Source organism: Lynx canadensis, chromosome A3 (assembly GCF_007474595.2).
Source record: "Lynx canadensis isolate LIC74 chromosome A3, mLynCan4.pri.v2, whole genome shotgun sequence".
Taxonomy (NCBI): Eukaryota; Metazoa; Chordata; class Mammalia; order Carnivora; family Felidae; genus Lynx; species Lynx canadensis.
In genome coordinates, this window is record NC_044305.1 from 10,830,375 (window position 1) to 10,854,018 (window position 23,644).

At 55.2% G+C, this 23,644-nt stretch overlaps 1 protein-coding gene across 4 annotated transcripts in view; it reads right to left on the reverse strand.

The window, feature by feature from the left end:
- The window catches only part of BCAS4 (breast carcinoma amplified sequence 4), a 60,279-nt gene extending 37,198 nt beyond the window's left edge, over positions 1-23,081 (reverse strand). The window contains exons 1-2 of one of the 4 annotated variants that reach the window (XM_030309401.1): positions 22,880-23,077; positions 7,571-7,642 (exon numbers count right to left, since the gene is read on the reverse strand). In XM_030309401.1, the coding sequence (XP_030165261.1) occupies positions 7,571-7,642; positions 22,880-23,059 (252 nt within the window). In that variant the 5' untranslated portion in view covers positions 23,060-23,077. Of the gene's footprint in view, positions 1-7,570; positions 7,643-22,879 lie in introns of all 4 variants that reach the window. The other 3 variants (XM_030309398.1, XM_030309399.1, XM_030309400.1) reach the window with 3 other exon arrangements.
- Between the last annotated feature and the right edge of the window lie 563 nt (positions 23,082-23,644).

Below are 23,644 nucleotides of genomic sequence, written 5' to 3' on the forward strand. Positions count from 1 at the left end.
GAGCAGGGGAAGGGCAGAGAGAGAGGGAGACACAGAACCCGAAGCAGGCTCCAGGCTCCGAGCTGTCAGCACAGAGCCCGATGTGGGGCTCAAACCCACGAACCTCAAGATCATGACCTGAGCGGAAGCCAGGCGCTTAACCGACTGAGCCACCCAGGCACCCCAAGTTTTTTAATATATGACTTAATTTCCAACTTTCCTAGGAGAAATGGCTGTTTCTAGGGCTGGGGCAGGGAAAACATAGTGCCTGGAGAATCTTCTAGTGCCAGAATGTAAGGGAGTATTTATTTATTTATTTAAACGTATTTTTATTAAGTAATCTCTACGCCCCGTGAGGGGCTCAAACTCACGACCCCAAGATCATGAGTTAGGTGCTCCTCCGACGAAGCCAGCCAGGCACCCCTGTAAGGGAGTGTTTAAGAAGATATAGGACAGGGCGCCTGGGCGGCTCAGTCGGTTGAGCGGCCGACTTCAGCTCAGGTCATGATCTCACGGTTCACGAGGTCGAGCCCCACCTCAGGCTCTGTGCTGTCAGCGAGGAGACTGCTTCTGGTCATCTGTCCTCCTCTCTGTCACTCCACCACACGCTTGCTCTCTGTCTCAAAAAGAAACATTAAAAAAAAAAAGATAAAGGATGGGGTATGTCAAAGGAACACAGGAGCCAACCTGAAAGAGACGAATGGTCAAATCTGGAACAATCTGGACAACAAAACACGTAATATGATATCGGACTATAACCCAAAGCACAAGATGAACACCACAAACGATGGGGAAGCAGAAATGGCGACATCAGCTAGGCGTGTGGGTGCGAGGGCGTGTGGGTGCCACGTGCCCCAGACACGACGTGATGAGAAGGCACCTCACCTGTGTGGATTCTCTCTAGAAACCCACAACCCCTGTCTCACCATAAGAAAAACACCGGACAAACCCAAATGGAGGGACCTTCCAGAAAGTACCTGACCAGGGCTCCTCGAAACTGCCAATGTCGTGAAAAGCAAGGAAAGACCGAAACTGCCACAGAGGAGGAGACTAAACAGACATGACGACTTAACGCGATGTGGGATCTCATGTGATCCTGGATCGCGTTCATCCTGGCCGTTAACGGGAAACTGGCAAAATCAAAATCAAACAATGGAGAGTAGTGAATAGCAATGCGCCCGTGTTGGTTTCTTAGGTTTTTTGTTTGTTTTTTGGTTTGTTAATGTTTATGTATTTTTGAGTGGGGAGGGGGGGAACCAGCGGGGGAGGGGCACAGAGGGAGACAGAGGATCTGAAGCGGCCTCTGTGCTGACAGCAGAGAGCCTGATGCGGGGCTTGAACACAGGAACCACGAGATCATGACCTGAGCCGAAGTTGGACGCCTAACTGACTGAGCCACCCAGTCGCCCCTGGGTTTCTTAGTTTTGACAAAGGTCCCGTGGCTGACGCGGGATGTTAGCACAGGGGGGAGAAACTGGATGAGGGGCGTGTGGGCACTCTCCATACTATCTTCTCACTTTTCCTGTAAATCTAAAACTATTCCACAATAAAATGCATAAATACGGCTTTAAAATATTCAACTGATTAAGTGGGGATTTACAACACGTCTTGAAAGTCAGCAGCTTTGGCAACGCTGGGCCTTCGTCCCCCAGGCACCGAAGGCCGGGCTGAGCCGTGGCTGCTGGCTCCGGGTGGGGCGTGGGCTCTCTGGTGTCCTCAGTCACCACCCCTCCCTAATGCCTCGCCCCTGCCCCCTTCACTCCTGTCCAGATCCTGCCTGACTCCCGCGGGCACCTGCGTTTGTTACCCTTGATAGGGAAAAGCCCTCAACATCTTCCCTTGGGCTCCCCCAAGGCCAAACTTCTGGAGACATACCCATCCCTCCACAAGGCTGAACTCTGGAGAAATTGCTGTGATTCCGTAATGCAACAAAGAGCAGATAACTCCCGGCAAGGTCAGAACACAGTAGATCAAACGCAGATCTTTTCTTTCTGCTCATTTCTCAAGAAACGAATCGGGCGAGAACAAGGGCAGTCAGGAGGGCCTGGTCCCAGTGACCCACCCTGAGGGGGTGAGGGGAACACTGCAGAGGGGAGAGTGATGACGTGCGTCCCTGCCTCCCTCTAGCTTCGAAGGAATCCCAGGAAGAGGGGGTCTGTGGCTGGGCAGGCAGTCCCCTCTCCACTTGCTGAAACTGTGGATAATGGGGGGCTGTCTACCCCTGCCTGCATGGCGGTCTGTGCATGCGTGGGGGGAAAGTAGAGAGTAATCCTTGGGGTCCAAAAGGCCCCCAACGCTTCCTCTTGGTTCCCCCACGTGCTGGGAACTGTAAGGCGAAAATGAGGGCGAGGAGGGGCATGATGCCAGCACTCTGTAGGCTTTCGCCTGGTGCTGAGAACAGACCCTGTGAATCAGAAACGATTTTATCTTTAACCTTTCATGGGTGGTGATGCTGCACAAGACGGAAAAATGAAATGAGCCAGCCCAAGGTCGGAAGGCTACAAAGTGGGAGATGGAAGGTTACCATCCAGGTTGGTCCGGGGTCACCTCTAATAGCAGAGGTCTGCAGACGCGTTCTGCCGAGCCAGCCCGCATCATGTCTAAAAAAACCGAAGCCCACCCGAGAGAGATGCCAAGATCTGAAAACAAGGAGGTTTCCCTTAGAAGCCCAGATTTCTAGCTCCTTGTGAAAAATCGGAAGACCGGGCCACCCTGTGACCATGTCCCGTGTGGAGCTGTGACAGCTGTCCCCTCTGGTTAACTGTGATCTCTCACCACTCCCTAGAGTCCCTCCAGCAGGGCGTCTGTGGCCACGCTGTGCCCTTCTCTTCTTCCAGGGGAGTCCAAGGAAAGCAACACATTCTGCTTCTCACACCTACTTCGCATCCTCATGGAATCCTGAGATGGCACATTTCGTTCGCAACCGAGAAGCACACAGAGAGGTCGGCGACGGATCGATCCTAGCTGAGCCTCTGCCAGGACGAACCCCCAACCCGGTTGAGTGGCCTGGCCGACCCTTCCCCAGCCCGGTCTGCCACCACCTCCCCGGAGCGGGCCTCCGGAGCCCAGAAGTCTGGGCAGCGGATGTGGGGGTTATCACCGAGCAAAGACGGCTGTCCAGGATGATTCAGGGCCCCCAGGAAGGAGAGCCAAATGCACTTGACCCAAGAACACACACCAATGCCAAATGCAAGTGCTGGCCCAGGGCCAACAGGGAATCTTCTCCCTCTACGTGAGCGAAGAAAGAGTCCGCTCCCTGCCAGGGGCGGGGGTTCCCAGGGCCCGGATGAGCCGCCTGAACTCCAGAGGGCACAGGGCTGAAGGCCTTACAAATCCTCATCACTGTCACCGTGCTTCCGTAATGACGATGTTGACCCCAGGAGCCACCATTTATGCAGAGCCGCATACAGAGCCGGCACCCTGCTCAGCAATTATTTTTAACTATTTTTAATTGAATGGCAACGACGTACAGCAAAGTGCTCGGGCCTTCAGTGGGCAGTTGGACGTATTTTGTGAGCACGTTTCCATCTGGGTAAACACCACCCAGGCCACCGTGTGGAACATCCCATCACCCCGGAAGGCTCCCTCCTGCCTCTTTCCAGTCGTGACCACGCCCCCAAAGCTAACCACTGCCTGACTTCCCATCACACCACAGACTCGTTCTGCATATTTTTGAACTTCGGACCACGGAAGCCACCCCAGCTCGCATTCTGTGCCCGACTTCTTTCCCCGGGCCTCACGCTCGGGAGAGACCTCCCTGATGTCGTGTGCAGTTTGCTCCTGCGCGACGCCGTGAGGGCCAGGGTGTGAAGAAACAACAGCTGATTGCCTCGTTTCTACCGCCGATGGACGCCGAGGTTCTTTCTGGTCTGGGAGCATCGCGAATAAAGCTGCTGCGAACATTGGGGTGCGAGGCTTTGCGGTCGCTGCTTTCCGCTTCTCTTGGGTAATCATCTCGGATGACAGTCGCCAGGATGCAGGGTCAGTGCATGTTTGACTTTCTGAAAACCTGCCGAACTGTTTCCAAAGCGGCTGTGCCTTCTTCCATCTCTGCCAGCAAGGCGACGAGCGTTTCCGTTGCCCCACATCCTCGCCCACACTTTTGCTGCGGTCACCGCAGGGGAGGGGCAGCGCGTATCCCCACCTCATCCGGTCCGCACGGTAACTCTTGGGAGACAGGTACCATTTGCGGTAGATTGAAGAGGGCCGCAAGTCCTCTGCATTCCTTCCGTGAGCACGCGGGGTCCGTGTCCTCTCCCTTGGATCTGGGTGCCCTGTGGGACTGGTCTGACCGGTAAAATAGGACAGAAGTGACACTGGCACACCCAACGTCCAGACACCCGGAGGCTCCCACTTCCCATCTGTCGGAATGCCTGCCCTGGGAGGCCTGACGCCATGCCAAGGGAGCCCGAACTAGCCCCGAGGACAGGCTGCATGGGGAGAGGGGACACCAGCCGGTCCCCGGCCATCGGCACTCGCAGCCCAGACGTCAGACAAGCGGGAGAAAGGGCCACGTCGGACATCCCCGCCCCAGCAGGAACCACATCCCCTCTGTGCCCTGCCCTGGCCCAGGTAATAAACGGGTGGTCGTTTTACCCCACTGCCTTCTGGGGTAGCCTGATGCGGCAACGGACAGAACCACGACCTCCATTTACAGGAGAGAAGAGAAAGGGAGGGAGAGGGCACGTGCTGTGCCCGAGACCCCGCAGCAGCAGGAGCTTGAAGTGGCAGCAGCGAGCGTTACGTCTAAGGTCCAAATGTGTGGCAGGCACAGGGTGGTGAATTCCAGTCACACAGGGTGATCAAGGGCAAGGGCAGGCTGGCAATGGACTTAATGCATCAGACAGGAAGCCGGACTCTCGTTCCTAAGTGCCTGATTTTCCCGGAAGAGGCGCGGCTTCTCTCTGGACTATGCACCAGGGAGCCTGGCCACTCTCAGGCCTCTAACTCGACCACTGTTGCCAAAGGCCAAAGCAACGGGCTGGGGACAATGTCCGTGGGGTGACATCACCTGCCCCCCAGAGGTCCCCACTCATCCCTAGCTTGCACCAAAAGAGAAAAGGAGGCCCCGAGCTGGACACCTCTCTCTGTGCCACGCGTGCAGGCGCACCAGGGAAACTAAGCATCAAGTGTCGGGGCCAAGAGGGTCTCCGTAACTCCGCGCACTGTTGCAGGGGCCACAAAAGCATCGTACCAGGCACATTCTCTTAACGCAGGCACGCTCGTTTGCGTATAAACACAAGAAATGGTCTTCACTCCCGTGGGAGACGCACTCTCTTCCCTTTCTTGAAACACAGGACCCTCTTGGTCTGGTGTCATTTGCCCTTTTTCAGTAGGACGCCAAATACAGAGAAACATACTCTCGGCCACAAAACATTTGCGCATGGGATAGACGTACCTGGCAGGTGGCCACGGAGTCAGGGGGCCCCACAGAAGCAGTGGCCAGTGACAGGCTGAGAGCTCACACACTGTCCAGAGTGGGGCGGCCACTACACAACTCCGGCCGACGCTGGCCAGGTGGGACCAAGCACCCAAGGGAGCCAGATCTTTGCTCTTCCAAAAGAAGCCAGAAACCCTGATTTTTTTTTTTTTTTTTTTTTTTTTTTTGCATGACATTCTATAAATGTCAGCAGTGAATTCCTTTTTCTTTTCCTTCCAGAAACAGTCAACATATCTGCAGGCGGGACCGGGTCCGTGGGTCATGTGTGTGATCTCAGTATTAAAACCTTTGCATAAATGCATCTCCAGGCTTCCAGTTAGGGGAGGGTCTTGTCAGCACACTGCCTGACGCCTTGGCCTCTGGGCGACACACACAGGCTCCCCCACCACGGGAAGCCTCGATGGTTTCAAAGGCAAGGTGGCCCGACCCCTCTCCCGATCCAGGCTGACTCCTGCCCCAAGATTGCCCCTTAGGCGGATCGTGGGTCTCCTTTCAAGCAGGAGGGTGGCTGAGACTTGAGAACGAAACATCCCTGAGTCACCAGCCCGCCCATCTTCCAAATCTACCCCTTTGACTTTGGGCCCCCCTGGTCCACACTGTGCCCAGCACACCATACCCACGGGCCGGTGCCTCTGCCTGGACACTCACCCTCCCCAGCGGCGGAATTCTTTCTGTTCCTCCTTCAAAGCCCCAAATTAATCACCACCTGCTCTGCAAAGCCTTCCCAATTTCCCAGGCAGAATCTAACGCCTCTGCTTTTCTTTCTTTTTCTTTCTTTTTTTTTTTTTTTTTAAACAAATCAAGTCTTAGGATCATGTGCCCAGTTCCTTCTAGACCCTCCCTCTTCAAAACCTCTGCAGTCTCCTTTTGCACCTTGAACACACCTTCAGGCGAGGGCTGCCACACTGGATGACAGCGCTGCTCACACACAGTGGGCTCCTCTCACAGAGGGAAGGGAGACACGGTCCACTTTCTTCTCATCCTCGGGCTCACCACGGCACCCAGTCAGGGGCAGGTGTCCAATGGCCGGTGATGAAGAAAGGGCTGTCCGGGCTGTTCAAAGTCTGTCTCATTACCCAGCTCCCACCCGGACCCACACCCAAACTAGAAAATTGGTTCTCAAGAGCGAAACACACACAGGTCCTCTTGGGAACACTTCGGTCTTGTTCACTGTTGTGTCCCCAAGGGTGGCACAAGGGAGGCCTATTGAATGAATGGGGATGACGGGGTGCCCGTCACGTTGGCCTGCTTCAAGGAGAAATGGGCTGATACGGGAAACGCACTTTGCACTGTGCCTGGCACCAAGTAGGTGTTCAATAAATGTAGAGGGCTGCCGTGACCGTTCCTCCCCTGGGCTCTCAGAAACACTTCTCCGGACACGTGCTTCACAGGCGCACAAATCTACCCCACTGGGTCCAGCCGAGACACGGGTCCTGATCACAATATGGAGCTCTACGCTTTGGGCCTTCAGGCCTTAAACCGAGGGTGCTGGGAGCTTCCAGAAAGTTCTATCATTGCTCCTCAGGGGCCCACACCTGGCTGGCAACAATGCTGGGGACACAAGGATCTGGAGGAGATTTTTGCAAAATTTGTAATGGAGACCTTGTCTTCTGGGCCTAAGGCACCATCTTCCCCACCCAGCCAAGAGGATTTGATCCAACAGAACGGAGTAAGAGGCAACAGCAGAGACTGCGAAAGGATCTGAGAAGGAACCCGATGCCCAACCCTGCCTCGGGCTACAGCCTGGGCAAGAGGCTCCTCCCAGGCCTTGCAGGCCTGAAGCCATTTCCTGGCTGTCTCCATGTTTGCCTGGCGGACCGCGCAGAGCCGGGGAAAGTTAAATATAGTCTTAGCATCCCCGCTGAACGGCTCCCCGCATCGGTGCCCGAGAGTGCCACCTGGTGGCCCGCTCCTGGCTCCTCTGTGGAATGAGAGCCATCTGGGGGGGGATGGGCACTATCAAGATGGCCGCCTCAGGAAGCCTTGGTGTGGAGAGACCGTGCGAGAGAGTGGTCCTGCTCTCACCGTCGGCTGCTGCCCCCATTCCTCCTGGTTGCCAAATCGCCACCAAAATGGCTTCCCCAGAAAACTCCAGGAAGGACCTGGAGTCTGGCCTGGGCCTAAATCCACTCCTCCCGGGCAGACACTCACCATGTCGGTCAGGCTGCAAAACTCTTCCAGCCTGAGGAGCATCCCCTCAATGGTCTCCTCCACCTCCTTCGCCTGAAAAGAGACAATATCCTGGAGATTAGCAAGTGGTTTCCAGGGAGACAAACGCCCTTCACTTTATTTTTTTTTTTTAAGCAAACGAAGGATTATCTGCCCAGTTCCCTTCAGACCTCCTTTCCCTTTGCAAAACGTCTCATAGCCTCATTTAAAGTAGTGGTGATCAGGCAGCAATCGTGACACCTGTGGACAGAGGCCTGGTGAAAAGCCACCACGGCCCATCCACTCCAGGCAGCGTTCAAAGGAGAGGAGATAAATAAATATGAGGACTAGAACAAAGCCACCCTTACCATCCCGCTGTTCAGATAAGGAAACTGAGCCTCAGAGAGGACAGGTAACCCTGCTTGAGGGCACACAGCTAGCAAGGGGTGGGGCCAGGATTCCCCTGTAGGTAGGTTTGAGTTCACAGCCCCAAGGCCTGCTCTTGACAAACTCTGAGAAATGCCTCCTGGGAAACACGATGGACGGTTCACACAAGATGCAGAAGACGTAGAATGTAAACCTATTCTTGTGACGACATGCAAACAACGTACATGGTTTAACAGAAAGGCCTGGAATGACACAGACCGAAGTGCCCAGAGTCAGGGGATGTACTTACACTAAACGATGATTCAATCTGAAATTCAAATTTAACTGGGTGCCCTGGACTTTACCTGGCAACACTATTAACAGGGTTTACTTAGCCCTGGGGAGCACAAATGGGGAATGGGGTCTGACAAGGGAGACTTGAGGGGTCCCCAACTCGAGGTACTAGGGCTGGGCAGTAACTTAACGAGTGACGTAAGGCAGCCCGCTGGGGCTTGCGGCAATCTGAGGAGCATTTGCCCAAGTCTAGAACAGCCAGCTGCCAGCGGCCATCAGTAGACACGCTCAGCGCTCCCAGAGCCTTCCATTTTGCAAGAGAAGCCAGAAATTGTAACTTTATGGAAAATGTCCCGATTTTTAAATGGTAGCTCAAATTCAAAAAAAAATTTTTTTAACACTCCACAGGCCCAGCCAAACATGACCGTGAAAGGGTCTGCCGACTTACAAGCCCATTTAAATCCCTCGTGTAAAAATTAGTTTGAACCCTTTTTCCCCTCAAGTATTTACTATTTTCATGACTTAAAAATAGCCGGGGTTTGATTGATTGATTGATTGATTGATTGATTCGTTTTTGAGAGACAGAGCATGAGTGGGGGAGGGGCAGAGAGAGAAGGGGACACAGAATCTGAAGCAGGCTCCAGGCTCTGAGCTATCCGCACAGAGCCCGATGCGGGGCTCGAACTCGCAAGCTGTGAGATCGCGACCTGAGCCGAAGTCGGACGCTTAACCACCTGAGCCACCCGGGCATTCCAGTTGGTATGTATGTATGTATGTATTTATTATTTTAATGTTTATTCACTTTTGAGAGAGCACGAGCGGGAGAGGGGCAAAGAGAGAGGGAGACACGGAAGCCGAAGCAGGCTCCGGGCTCCGAGCCGCCAGCACAGAGCCCGATGCCGGGCTTCAACCCATGAACCGTGAGATCATGACCTGAGCCGAAGTCAGACACTTAACCAAATGAGTCACCCAAGTGCCCCTGTTGTATTTGTTTTTAATTACCAGGCATCTAGGAATAAAGTTCATCTAGAACATGGCTTACCAGGCCAGATCGTTCTGTGCCAGGGAAGCGACCCCAGACATTTCCGGGCGGGCCTGGTACCTGCCCCCCACCCCCGACCTGAAGGCTCCCCTTATCACCCACTCGTCCCCCGAGAGATGTTTATACAGTGCCACAGCCTGCTGCCTGCGGCGGGAGCTGTCGCTACCACAACAGCATAAACGAATGTGCAGAAAAACATCTTTCCGGCTGGAGTAAAAATAGTACCAAGTTGCAATTTTAAACTCTGGAACCTTCATCTCACAGCTGGGACTATTTCTGGGCCTGAACGGGGGAGGCTTGACAGAGAAGGGGACCACAGCAGAGAGAGGACTAAGAGACTCACAGGACGTTCTCTCTGCCCCCCAAAAGGACGATCGCGGTAAAAAATTGCCCTTAAGGCACTAAGAGGGGAAGAAGGAGCCGAGAGAGGCCACAGGGACAGGAGAGAGGCAGGCTGGTCGCTTTCCTCCTGCTGCAGAGGCGAGGGAGAGGGGCACAGAAGGGGGCGGAGGTTCCCTCCAGAGTGCAGGTGTACAAACCCCAGACGCCAGGCCGAATCAAAACCTGCAGAGGGACATGAGAGCCCAGGGCCCGGCTGGATGGGCCGCCTCCTTCTCCAGAGGGGCCCGAAGAGAGGAAGTACATCTCAACCTATGGCCGAGTGTTCAGGAGGGAGGCCAGTCAGCCCTGGGTTCAGATCCCACCTTCTCGTTTGCCAACCACGAGACCTTAATTGAAGGGCTTACCTTCTGCATTTCGGTTGGCCCACCTGTAAGCCACACCACTCGGCAGGGTTGTTAAGAGGTTAACCTCACGTAATAAAGGTGGTTCAATCGTTTGACAGAGTGCTGACACACAGTAGGCGCATAATAAGTGGCTGCTTTATGTGTCTCTCTCCCTAGATAACAAAAGCGGTGGCTAATCGCCACATGTGGCTTATTTCATTGGAGGCTCACGAGAACTTTATACAGTAGGTGCTGTCGCTTGCCCCTCTTCCATGGACTGAGAAACAGAGGACCAGAGAGCTTATGTCACTTGCTCAAGGTCACATAGCTAATACGTACTGAAGCCAGATCTGACCCTGAGCACTCTGAGTCCAGAGCTGAAGTCTGTAAGTACCAAGAGGCTCTTTGGAGAGGGGGCAGCGTGTCCCCTTTATGGCCGTCTGTCAGCTGTGGTCTCGACCCCCTCTCCCCCACCTCCCGGTACCAAGGGCAAGTGCCCCAATGCAGGAGAGGGTAGAGAAAGCATTTGCCGACTGGCCAGCTAAGGAGGAACGAGCCCCGAGACGTTCCCAACCAACAGGAAGGAGCTCAGGATAAGCCAACCCACCACGCCCGCAAATCATTCACGGGACAATTTTCTCTCAAGATAATCCCCTAAGTGGCCTCAGAAGCGAGAGTCCTGCGGGCTGCAGCCCACACGCCTTTTTAACCAGCCCATAAGCAAAATGAATGCCCTCGTCATGCTGTGCAACTCCCTGGGCATAAATCGTCCCCCTCCCAGGGGAAGAAGAGCAAATGGCTCACTCAGAGTGACATTCAGGGCACCGCCGGTGGGGACAGCAGGTGGGCATGGATCATGGCCTCTGCTTCTTCCTTACCTAAGTCTCCCAAGATGCCAATCCGAGCCTCCCAGCGGGGCAAGGCCCCAAACCCAAAGTGGGGCTGGCTTCCCACCCGTGAGTGATGGGCGCAAAACCCCACAAACAGACCCCCCGCCGTGGTCTTCTCCAACTCAGCGGAGGCGCCACCGGCCCGTTGCTCAGGCCGAACACCTGAGAGCATCCTCGAGGTCGTCCTTTCTCGGCCCACCCCGTCCACCGTGTGTGCAAATCCTCTCTGCTCCGCCTCCGGAATGTGGCCCAAATCCGACCGTTTCTGTCCACCCCTCGCGCCACCGCCCTGGCACAGGGCGCTGTCCTCTCCCCCCGGTTCCTCTTTGGCCCCCCCTCGGTCTCCTCCCCCGAAAGACCCCGTCAGAACCCGAGCCCTCCCCCGCCGCCGGTGGGGATGGGACACGGGGCAGCGGCTCCGGAAACCAGTCCGGCACTCTTTCAAAACGTTACACGCAGAGTTGCCCTACGACCCCGCAAGAGAGCCAAGAGAACGGAAATCATGGTGTTCTTACAAAAACTTGGGAGGTATTCATGACAGCCAAAAGGTGGAAATGACTCAAGGCCCGTCAAGTGATGAATGGACCATCAAGACGGGCCATATCCACGGTACGGAGTATTACGCGGTACTGAAAAGGAATGCCAGCCCGACACCTGCTACAACACAGACGGTCCTCGAAAACATTGAAAGAGGCCAGACACAAAGGCCAGGCACTACGTGATTCCTTTTCTGGGCAGTGTTCGGAAGAAGCAAACGCACAGAGACCGAAAGGAGATCACGGGGGGGGGGGGGGGGGGGGGGGGGAGGGAGAAGGAGAGTGCTAATGGTCATGGGGTTCCTTTCTTGGCGGGGGCAGGGGGAGTGCTCTGGAATGAGGTCACGGCGATGTTTGCGCAACACAGTGAACTTAGGAAGAACCACTGAATGTACGCTTCAAAATGGTAATTTTTTTCATTACGTGAATTACAGCTTAATTAAAAAACAGGACTCCTCTCCTGCCCCCCACCTCCCTCAGCAAACACCTAACGGAGGCCTTGTTAGCCCTACGCCACCTGGACCCTCCATCTGTTCTCCGACCTCGCCGCCTACAGCCCGCTCCCCACCAGCCACACCAACCGCGTCGTCACTCCGGGGCCTTTGCGCCCGCTGCTCCCATCACGGACAAAGCTCACCGCGCACCTCCTCCCAGCCTTGGCTCAAACGTCTCTCCTCATCGAGGCCTTCCCTGGCCCTGCAGGCTCCCCCACTCCCTGTCCCGCACCAACTTCTTTCTGGCTTCAGCCTCCATCCCCGTCTAACATCTTACATGTTTCACCTGTCCTGTCCTCTTCTGCCACCAGAATGAAAGCTCCGGGGGTTTTAGTGCCTCTCACTCACCGCCGCATCCCCAGGGCCCAGGGCGATGCCTGGCACATAGCGGGTGCTTATGCTTCTGAAGATGCCCCCCCCCATTCCCTCCCATCTGCATACCTTTGGGCAATCGGACTCCGCCCCCAAATCTGGCCTGGCCCTGTGACTTGCTTTGGCCAACAGAATGGGTGGAAACCGCTCTTTGTGACAGCCGGCTGGAGCCTCAAGAGACCCTGCGGCATCTGAGTCACCCTCTTGGAGGACAAGAGCCGTGTGAAGAAGTCCAGGCAACGCGGCTGGAGAGGCCGCAGGACACGAAGGGCCACGTGGAGGAGAACCGAGGCGCCCCGGCCAGCACCGACAGCCCGACGTGAGCGAGGCCACGTTGCAGCGCAGCAGACCCTCCAGCCGAATGCAGCCCCGTGACTCAGCCCAGCCGGTGCCGTGGGAGCAGAGGCGCTCAGACGAGCCCCGCAGACCTGCAAAACCACGCATCCCGCACCGTCAGATGGTAGTTGTTTTCAGCCACTAAGATTTGGGGTAGTTTGTCACCTGGCACTTGGTGACCAATACGGTGCCCGGGGCGTATTTGTTGCAGGAAAGGAAAGGGGGAGGGAGGGAGGGAGGGAGGGAGGAAGGGAAAATGAGCAAGGGAAGGAGGAAGCTCCAGCCTAGACCACTCTTCGGTCCCACCCTGGCATGTCATGCTGTGTGGTCTTAACTACACTCCGACCACCTCTGTGCCCTGGTTTCCCATTTGAAAATCGGGAGAAAACGAGCCTCAGACTGTCTCGAGATGGAAGCAGAGGAGAGTCCGCTAAGTAATTTCCCTGGGTTCCTCTCGGTGAGGGGCCAGACCCATACAAAAGACGGTCGCAGGTGGGACCCAACCAGGGTGCCCACACTCAAATGGAATGGACACAAGCGAGGCAGGAAACGAACACGCCACACGGGAATGTGTTTTCTGCACGCCGTTGACTTTCCGTTTCTCCCTTTTCAAAGAGACCTTCTACTCTTCTCTAAGAACCGCAGTGGCACAAGCAGGATAACGAGTGGAAGTTAATACTCAGCTTCCCGCCAAAGAGACAACAGGGAGAGGTGGGGACTGTGGCCAACAGGAGGCCCCTTCTCCATCGGACGAGGGCGGCTGCTACTTGACCCCAGCAGAGTGAGCCAGGTGGAAACGTGCCAACCCGGTTTTGTTCAAGACGGACAGTGCTCCGGGAGTTGGCGCAAACCAGTTTGAAAATTCAAGACTAACGCCCCAAATTAAAACACACTACGATGGCCAAACAAACCCGTCTGCAGGCTGAATGTGACCTTCACACCTCTGGCCTATTTGTATCTTTAAAACAAGCACATATAGGGGCGCCTGGGCGGCTCAGTCAGTCGAGTGTCCAACTTCGGCTCGGGTCATGAGCTCGCGGTTCGTGGGTTCGAGCCCCGCGTCGGGCTCTGTGCTGACAGCTCGGAGCCTGGAGCCTGCCTGGGATCTTGTGTCTCCCTCTCTTCATGCTCCTCCCCCACTCACAGTCTGTCTCTCCCTCTCTAATAAATAAACATTGAAAAAATTGTTAAGCCATTAAATTGTACACTTTAATTGTATGACTTGTATATGGCATATGAATTCTATCACAATAATGCTGTTTACACACACACACACACACACACACGGAAATCCTAGGAACCACAAGGTCCACTCAGCCAGGCCACGGACAGGGCCACTGAAGACCTATACCTTCCGCAGCAACACTTTTAGAGAAGCCAGACGTTGGATTTTTTGAGAAGACTCCCACTTTTTAGAACGTGGCAACTACCTGCCAGCCAGAGGACACCCACGGGCAGCCCCGCCGAGTTCCAGGCGGGTTTTTCGCCTTTTGCCGACACCAAGCGCCGCTGCCTGCCCCCGCCCCCCCCCGGCTTCCTCCGAGGTCCCCGAGTACACGGTGGGGGTGAACATGAAGTGGCCCGAGGACTGTGGGGCCTGCCTTCACCCTGGGCACGCAAGTAGAAATGTCACCTCTTCTCCAAAAGCGGTCACGGGGGCCCCTTCAGATGACAGCGGAGTAAAGGTCTTTCCAAGGTGGCTGTCCGCCCCTCCACCAGCCTGACCGGAGGCAGAAAGAGCAGCCTCAACCCTGTGCACAGAATGGGCGGGCGAGGGGGAAGGGAGCGGGGGGCCTGCTGCAGGTGGGGGGGGAGGCCCGGGGAGGAGCAGATGAAGGGGTTCTCCAGGCGGCGCTGGCGGGAACTGCAAACCAGGAAGGACCCCCCCCCCCCAGGTATTTATCCTACAGACATGTTGGCACAAATGCAAAAGGAGTACAGAGATTCCTCCTGCAACAGACTTTGTGAGAATAAAAGGATCCACGTAACCCAAATGCCCATCTATAGAAGAATGGCTGCCTGAATTGTAATCCAGACAATGCGATTCTGTTTAGCAGCTAAAAATAATCGGGCAGCTCTCTACGTACTCATACGGAAAGATCTCCAAGACACACTGAGTGAAAAAAGCAGGATGCACAAATGGGAGGTAACAGGTGGGGATGGGAAAGGACCCGTCATGCTGGAAGGGGACAGAGACAGGAACAGAGCTGGGTAGGAGGGGGTTCTGCGCCACCCCACGGCCACTGGGACCTGTGGATTTTGTGACATGTTCATATACTTTTATTTTTTAATTTTTTTTTATAGTTTATTTTTGAGAGAGAGAGACAGAGCGTAAGCAGGGGAGGGGCAGAGAGAGAGGGAGACAGAATCCGAAGCAGGCTCCAGGCTCCGAGCTGTCAGCACAGAGCCCAACATGGGGCTCGAACCCATGAACTGTGAGATCATGACCTGAGCTGAAGTCGGACCCTTAACCGACTGAGCTACCCAGGTGCCCCGACACTTTTTATTTTTAAAACAAAACTTATTTTATTTTTTAAAATTTATTTATTTTGAGAGAGAAAGGAAGAGTGTGTGTGTGTGTGTGTGCACACAAGCAGGGGAGGGGCAGAGGAAGGAGAGACAGAATCCCAAGCAGGCTCTGTGCCATCACCATTAATGCGGAGCCCCATGTGGGTCTCGAACCCATGAACCATGAGATCCCGACCTGAGCCGAGACCAAGAGTTGGATGCTTAACTGACTGAGCCATCCACGGGCCCCACAAAAGTTATTTTAAAAGCAAAACTGGGCACATTTCGCTAACAGTGCAGAGCCTGCTTGGGATACTCTCTCTCTCTCAAAAGAAATAAACTTACAAAAAGAAAAAGAAAAAGAAAAAGAAAAACCAACTCCAATTCATTTTATTTTTTTTATTTTTTAATTTTTTTAAAATATTTATTTTTGACACAGAGAGAGAGAGAGAGAGACAGAGCATGATGGGGGAGGGATGGAGAGAGAGGGAGACACAGAATCGGAAGCAGGCTCCAGGCTCCGAGCTGTCAGCACAGAACCCGACGCGGGGCTTGAACTCACGGACTGCGAGATCATGACCTGAGCCGAAGTCAGACACTTAACCGACTGAGCCACCCAGGCGCCCCTCCAATTCATTTTAAAAGACCCCACAGGCCAAATTTCCACCACACCTGCACCAAGGGATAATTTCAGAACGCAAGACAGCGTTAGGGGGACTGGTGGTTCCTTTGGACCCCGGGCTCAGCAACTGTGTTTTGCAAACCAAAAAGTACCATCGAGGGCTGGCCTCACGTACACAGGTCAGGAAGTTAACCCCGGATTTCTCGGCCTGCAGGAGGCCGCGCTGGGGAGTGAGAACTTGTGACCTTCAGCACAAGTGGAGGCGAAAGGCTGAAATCCCCACAGCCGGACACTGTAGAGAAGTGAGTGTGCGACCCGCTCTGTCCCCACGGACAGAAGTGTCCCCCACGTATTCTCCCTCCCAGCGCCTGGCACGACGTCTGCCCCCAGTACCTGTTCCATAAACATCTGCAGAATGAGGAAGTGAGCAATCGTAGCTGACGTTCCCAGCCTGCTAACTACGGGCCAGACCCCGCACCAAGCGTTTCCTGCAGCTTACCTCATCCGACCGTCCAGCACCGCGGGAGATGAGCAGACAAGGCAGGAAGGGGCCCCGAGCACAGGGCCGAGATCCGACCCCACACCTCGTGGCTTCAGGGCCCAGTTCCCCCCCCCACCCCCAACCTGAGCAGGAGGACGAGGGGAGTCCGCACCTCTATAAAGGATGTTTCTTTAACTGATACGTACGAAGTCACTCAGTGCCTCTGGACAAAGCAGCAGGCAGGACAGACAGGGTCCCTCAGGGGGCTGCGGCTGGACACAGGGCATTCATTCACAAAAGAGAGGAGCTGTGTGGGCCCAACTGGGTTGGCCATCGGAATCACCAGGGGAGTGTTGACCAGGCCAGGCCCCCAGGCCCGGGCCTTGCTCGCAGGTACCCCTACAATCAGCAACCACAGTGATTTTCCAACACACCAATCCATCCAGGTCACTCCGGGCTTAAAACCCTGCTGGAGAGCTTTTAGAATCCCCGTGGGCAGGGGGCACCCACACCAGTGACATTAGAATACCTGGGGGGGTGGGCAGGGGTGGCGGAGGCCGCAGGCATCAGAATCTTTTCTGGAAGATCCCCCGATGACCCCGACCTTCGGCAAAGTCTGGGGACCCCGCGCTCCAACAGAGCTCTCAGCCTTCGCTGCGCCCCACCCAACCCATGGTGGTTGCTCCAACTTCATTTACAGGGGCTCCAACGCCTATTTACAGAGGTGTGAAATACGTGTGTCTTCGCCTTTTAAGCTGTTACACGCACACGCACACCTCCGTGCACCTGGCCTCACTCCCGCATGAGTCTCCCGTGCAGAGCTGACTCGCTCCGCAGCCGGGACCTGACCACTGGGCACAAGCATCGCCACCCACCAGCCTGTGCGACAGCACTGAGGTCATTCCCAATCTTTGGGAACCTCTCTGTCTTCAAGCTTCTCGGCTGGTGCGGAGGGAACCTTTAGCCAAGGCTCTGGGCTGACCCAGGGATGGCTCCTTCCACCGCTGGGCAGCTCCACGGGGAGAAAGGCAGGAACTTCTTTCCGAGAAACACGCTCCCGCCGTGGCCTGGGCTCCTCACACCCCGGAAGGTTCTGATTCAGGGAATGTGGCCAGCTCAGTCCATGTCCACTTGGACAGCCACGTCTGTGGTCTCCCTGCGGCCCTTCCAGCACCTTCCAGCCCTGCAGCCGTGAGTCTGAAAATCGGATCATGTCTTTCCTCTGCTCATGGCCAACTCACCCCCGCTCGTGGCCAGGACCCCGGAATCAAATCCAGAGTCCTCCCCGTGGCCCTAGGTCCCGGTCTAGTCCTGCCCACTCCTGCCCTTGGCCGCTGAGGCCCACCCACGTGAGCACCTCTCTGTTTCTCATGTTTCCCCCTCGGGCCATGCCAGTGCCGCTGGAACGTGGCCTGGCATTCCTTCCACCCCTCCCCGTGCGTCTCTGTCACAGTCCCCCCTCTGTCTCCTTCACGGCACCGATCACCATGTAGTTGCTCCGCTTGGTGGTTACTGGTCTGCTCATCTCCCTGACCGCACCCCCAGTCCTTGAGGGCAGGCACCCCCTGTGCCCCACAGGCCTCTCCGCAGGACCCAGCACAGTGCCTGGCACACAGCAGCTTCGCCATAAGGATCCGAGGAGTAAACGAATACAGAACTACCTCTGGAGACAGGGCATCTGAACATCCCAAACCTGAAAGCCGAAAGCAAGCCAGCAGCTCACGAGGACGGGACACGCGGTGCGTGCGGGTCGGACATAACAGAGTATCCACTGCTCTCACAAAGAAGCAGCCTCTTGTACGTTTTTCAAGAAACGCAAGGCATCTTTGGCTAGTTTATGTTTTTCTTTAGTCGAAACACATGGCTGGGAGAAGCTGTTCTGTTTCCTCCCCATACGACGACAGCAAAATCAAAAGTCCAGGCACAAGGGTAAATGGTAACGGACGCTGGCTTCAGTACAGGAATAGGAGGAGGGGGGGGCGCCCGGGTGGCTCAGTCAGTTGAATGTCCGACTCTTGATTTCAGCTCAGCTCACGATCCCAAGACTGTGGGGTCGAGCCCAAGGTCACAGGATTGAGCCCTGCATCGGGCTCTGTGCTAACAGCACAGAGCCTGCTTGGTATTCTCCCCCCACTCTCAAAATACATAAATAATCATTTACAAAAATTTTGTTTTAAATAGGGAGGAGTGGAGACTATGACAAGTGGGGCCCAAACTCGGAAACATGGACCTAGATTTACCAGATCAGTTAATATTTTATTTTATTTTTAAATGTTTATTTTTGAGAGAGAGAGAGAGAGAGAGAGAGAACACGTGCAAGTGGGGGAGGGGCAGAGAGAGAGGGAGACACAGAACTGGAAGCAGGCTCCAGGCTCTGAGCTGTCAGCCCAGAGCCCGATGCGGGGTTCGAACCCACGAACCGTGAGATCATGGCCTGAGCTGAAGTCAGACACTTAACCAACTGGGCCACCCAGGTGCCCCTTGTTTTATTTTTTAAAGTAAGCTCTATGCCCAATGTGGGGCTTGAAGTCATGACCCCAAGGTCAAGAGTCACATGCTCTATCGACTAAGGGGTGCCTGACTGGCTCAGTCTGTAGAACATATGATTCTTGATCTTGCGGTCGTGAGTTCAAGCCCCATGTTGGGTGTAGAGCTTACTTTAAAAAAAAAGAACAGGGGCGCCTGGGTGGCTCAGTCGGTCGAGCGTCCGACTTCAGCCAGGTCACGATCTCGCGGTCCGCGAGTTCGAGCCCCGCGTCGGGCTCTGGGCTGACGGCTCGGAGCCTGGAGCCTGTTTCCGATTCTGTGTCTCCCTCTCTCTCTGCCCCGCCCCCGCTCATGCTCTATCTCTCTCTGTCTCAAAAATAAATAAAAAAACGTTAAAAAAAAAAAAAAAAAGAACAGATTGATGTTTTTTTTAAAAAATTTTTTTTTTTCAACGTTTATTTATTTTTGGGACAGAGAGAGACAGAGCATGAACGGGGGAGGGGCAGAGAGAGAGAGGGAGACACAGAATCGGAAACAGGCTCCAGGCTCCGAGCCGTCAGCCCAGAGCCCGACGCGGGGCTCGAACTCACGGACCGCAAGATCGTGACCTGGCTGAAGTCGGACGCTTAACCGACTGCGCCACCCAGGCGCCCCTGATGTTTTAAATAAACAAGAAACTCAGAATTTTTCATGAAAATTCTCTATTTAAACAACCCCATGTGGACTGATCCAATCACATCAGTGTTGGATTCGACCCCTGGGCCTCGAGTTTGCAAACCCTGATCTAATCCACCTGTGGTTAAAAGACCCAAATGTTGTGTTCCCTGTCATCCTCTGCTCACTCAAGCAAAGCCCCTGGGCATGAGAAAGTGCTGGCTTGACTTCCTTCCATCTAGGCCATGAACCTCATCTGTGGGCCAAGCCCATCCTGTGTCCCAGCACAGGTACCAAACAGGATTCTGAAAGAGCCTGGCCAGGAAGTCACCCGTGGGTGGCTATCGGCACCCAGCCTTTCGAGAGGGCCCTGAGCTCCCTCCCCTCATGAGCCAGAGGGCACCCAAGAGGCAAACACCTCTTCCTGCCATCTTGGAGCAGCTTCTGGAGGCCACCCTGACACCTCCCCAAAAGAGGAAGTTCAAACCAGAAAAAGAAAGTAAGACACAAAAAACCTGGCTGAACAGAATACCCGAAGGCGCCGGAAACAGTAAAACACTCACCTGCCAACCAGCATCAACACGCCTCCGCCCTGTAGCAGCTCCTTGATCCCGGCAGACAGAGCAAGGTGCGGGGCTCGGCTTCCGCCCTCCTCGCCGGCTGCACCTCCCTCCGCTCCCCCTCCACCTGCTCTTCTGTCCGAGGCGCACCCTGCTTCGTTCCACCCCAGGGCCTTTGCAAGTTTTGTTCCCTCTGCCTGGGATGCTTTTCTCCGCTTTGCCTGGCCAACTCCCATTCGCACTTCAGGGCTCAGCCTAAAATGTCGCTGCCTCAAGGAAGCCCTCCCTGACTGCACCCCCAACAGAGTCACGTCCCTGTGCTTCCTCTTCCCGGCACATTCACAGGTCCCAGCTTCCTCAGAGAGACCTTCCCCACCCCTCGTCTCCCCGACTCATGCGGATACCCTCTACCTCACCACCCCATCTAGAGGGGTTGTGTGTTATGTGTCTGTTGTCTGCCAGCGTCCTGAAGGCAGGGCCCCTGCGTGTTTCCCTGCTCTCCCCCGCTCCTGGGCCCCGCCGTCCAGTCCTGTTCCCAAACCAGACCTCCCTTTTCCGGGTTGCTCACTGGCCCATCTGCAAACAGCCTCAGCGCGGGGAGCTGCCAGTGGGTTGAGCCTTAACCAGAGGCTGCAAGTGACTGTGCTCCGGCAGTTTCTGCTGCTTCTGGTAAATAAAGTTCAGCAAGCACTCTGAGTGGGTTTATTGCCGTGCGGAGCTGCAGGGAGTTGGGCTGTTCATTACGTCTCTTACAAATGAGCGTGAGCCAGCCCGTGTCTGAGTTAAAGAGAGCCCTGAGTGAGAAAATGAAGTTAACGCATGCAGTTTCTCTTGAAGGCTGTCCCTAATAGAGACAAAATGAAGCTGAGGTCTAGCCGCTGGGCACGACATCTCTCTGCTGAGAGCAAGGGAGAGAAGGAACGAGGACGATGCTCAGGCTTCTTACACCAGTGAAAACCCGGACACAACCCAAATGCCCATTCCTGGGGGCACGGTTCATAAGTTACGGTACCTCCACGGGACGTCACTTATCCCGTGTGGGCCTCAGTTTTCCCAGCTATAAAATCAACCAAACAAGGGGCGCCTGGGTGCCTCCAACGGTTGAGCGTCCAACTTCGGCTCAGGCCATGACCTCACAGCTCGGGAGTTCGAGCCCCGCGTCGGGCTCTGTGCTGACAGCTCGGAGCCTGGAGCCTGCTTCACATTCTGTGTCTCCCTCTCTCTCTGCCCCTCTCCCACTTGTGCTTGGTCTCTCTCTCTCTCTCTCTCTCTCTCAAAAATAAACATTAAAAAAAATTTTTTTTTTAATTAACCAAACAACCTCCTAGCCCTGGGTCACTGCCAGGAGCAACGACACAGTCTGTGAACAGGGTCCAGCACGCTGCTAGCACATAGCATGGGCCCAGGAAATAGGAGTAATTATCATTTAGTTGTGGGGTATGGGGAAGCCAAAGAACGATGGAGCATAGTCTCCAACATGGAGGCCGCCGGCCTCATATGACTATTGAACACTCACAACGTGGCCAGTCCCAACTGAGAGATATGTTGTAAGTTCAATATAAAAGCCTGATTTTGAAAACCTAGTACCAAAAAAAAAAAAAAAAAAGTAAAAATCTCACTAAGATTTTTACATGGTCATTGTTTACATGTTGGAATGATTGATATTTTGGAGGAACTGTTACTTTAAATATATTGAGACTAGTTTCACCTGTTTCTTTTTCTTTTTCTTTTTCTTTTTTTTTTTTTGTGGCTCCCAGAATATTTAAAATTACAGGAGTGGCTCATATTTGTGGCTCAGATTATATTTCTATTGGACGGCTCTTATGGATACATTCAGACATGAAAATATGTCCATGCGATTTTGTAAAATTGAGATGTAAGTCACATACCATAAAAGTCACCCTCTACGAGCACACAGGTCTGTGGTTTTCAGTATATTCACAAAGTTGGGCAGCCACCACCACTAATTCCAGAACATTTTCGTCACCCCAAAAAGCCCTGTACTTTATCACCAGCAGTCACTCCCCACTTGTCCATGCTATTTTGAGTGGGGGGGGAAAAAAGCCACTTGGAGAACGGTATTACTACGTCAAGCAGAATTTTGTAAAAACGAATACATAGTATTATTGATACATGCACACCCGCACTTGTAAATGCATTTTCTAAGCGTTTGGTTGGGGTGAGGTACAACACCACATGTCTAGTGATGGTTATCTCGGGGACCCGGAGTCCGGGCGCAGAGAGCAGGAAGAGGGGTGCTCCCTCTGTATTTGATGTATTTCTGTCCTGCTTCTGAGATTTAAAGAGAATGAGTTGAATTCAACCCTTAAATAACTCCTGGTGCACTTGGGTAAATAACTTTAACGGCACTGTTAACAGACTGGCTTCGGCTGGAAGATGAAGGGCCTAGTTTCAGATCTACTTTTTATTCTGTGCTTTTAAAATAGAAAGTACAGATAGAGACGAGGTATTTTCCCTCTTAGCAACAGCAGGACCGAGGAGGCCTGGTACTTCCCCGCACAGACGCAGGCTGCCCGCCTCCTCCCGGGCCACCGGCACCCGGCTCTGAGCGCAGCGGGCCGAGCGCTCGGCCGGGGGCAGGACCGGGGGCGGGGGGCGGCCTCCCCAGAGCCCGGCCGATGCTGGGGGCCCGGGTCCGGATGCGAGGCGACTCTGGGCCCCCGGGGGGCCTTGTGGCTGAAAGAGGGAGAGGCCAGACCTGACGCGCATCTCTGGGTGGCGCCAGGCAGTCATCTCTCCGCAAGGCGGGGAGCCTCGGGCCCTTGCGTTGAGCGCGCGAGGATGCTGCGGGGACGCTGAGGGTTCGGGTTCGGGTCCCCGCGCGCCGGAGGCCGCACCCACCCTCTCCTCCCCCGGGGTGCCAGGGCGTTGACCGCCGCCCCTCCCCCGACCCACCTCCCCTACCTCCAGCCCCCGCTCCCTACCTCGGCCGCGGGCTCGGGGGTCAGGAAGAGCGCGAGCTCGCGCGCCCCGCTGCGCACGGGCTCCGGCCGGTCGGCGTCCAGGAGCAGCATCAGGAGAGCGGCGGGGTCCAGCTGGCGGAGGCTGCCCGAGAGCCGGTGGCCGGGTCCCGGCCTCGGAGCCCCGCCCCCGACCGGCTGCATGCCCCGCGGCCCGCCTGGAGGAGGCGGGGCAGGTGCGCACCCGGACGCGGCCCGCACCTCCCCGAGCACCGGACCGAGGGGGCAGCGCCACCCAGTGGCGCGCGGCGCTCACTGCGCCCGGCCCTCGCACCACCTGGTAAAGCAGAGATTCTCAACCTCGCTTGCATATTGTCATCACCTGGGACTCTTCAAACTTCCAAAGTCCGGCCCAGCACACGGTCCCTGAGGTTGGGACCTGAGCACCAGCACTTTTTGAAGTTCGCCTGGGGATTCCTACAGACAGCGGAGTTTGAGAACCGCCAGTGTAGACCACCCCTTTTCATTGGAATCCGGGCGGAGCCGTGTCTCCCAGCCCCCACGGCACTTTAGAATGCCCTGGGGAGCTTTCAAAAGCCCGGAAGCCAGGCCTCACCCCGGCGGATTCAGCCGGAATCCCTGGGGGTGGGGCTTGGGCATCAGTAGTTTTTTAAAGCTCCCGGGGTGTTTCCAGGATCCAGGATAGAGAACGGGGACCTTTCCTTTAAAGACCAAAGTCCCCGCCCCCAGGACCGGCCTAATTCCAGCATCTTGTTTGCGCCCGGCGGA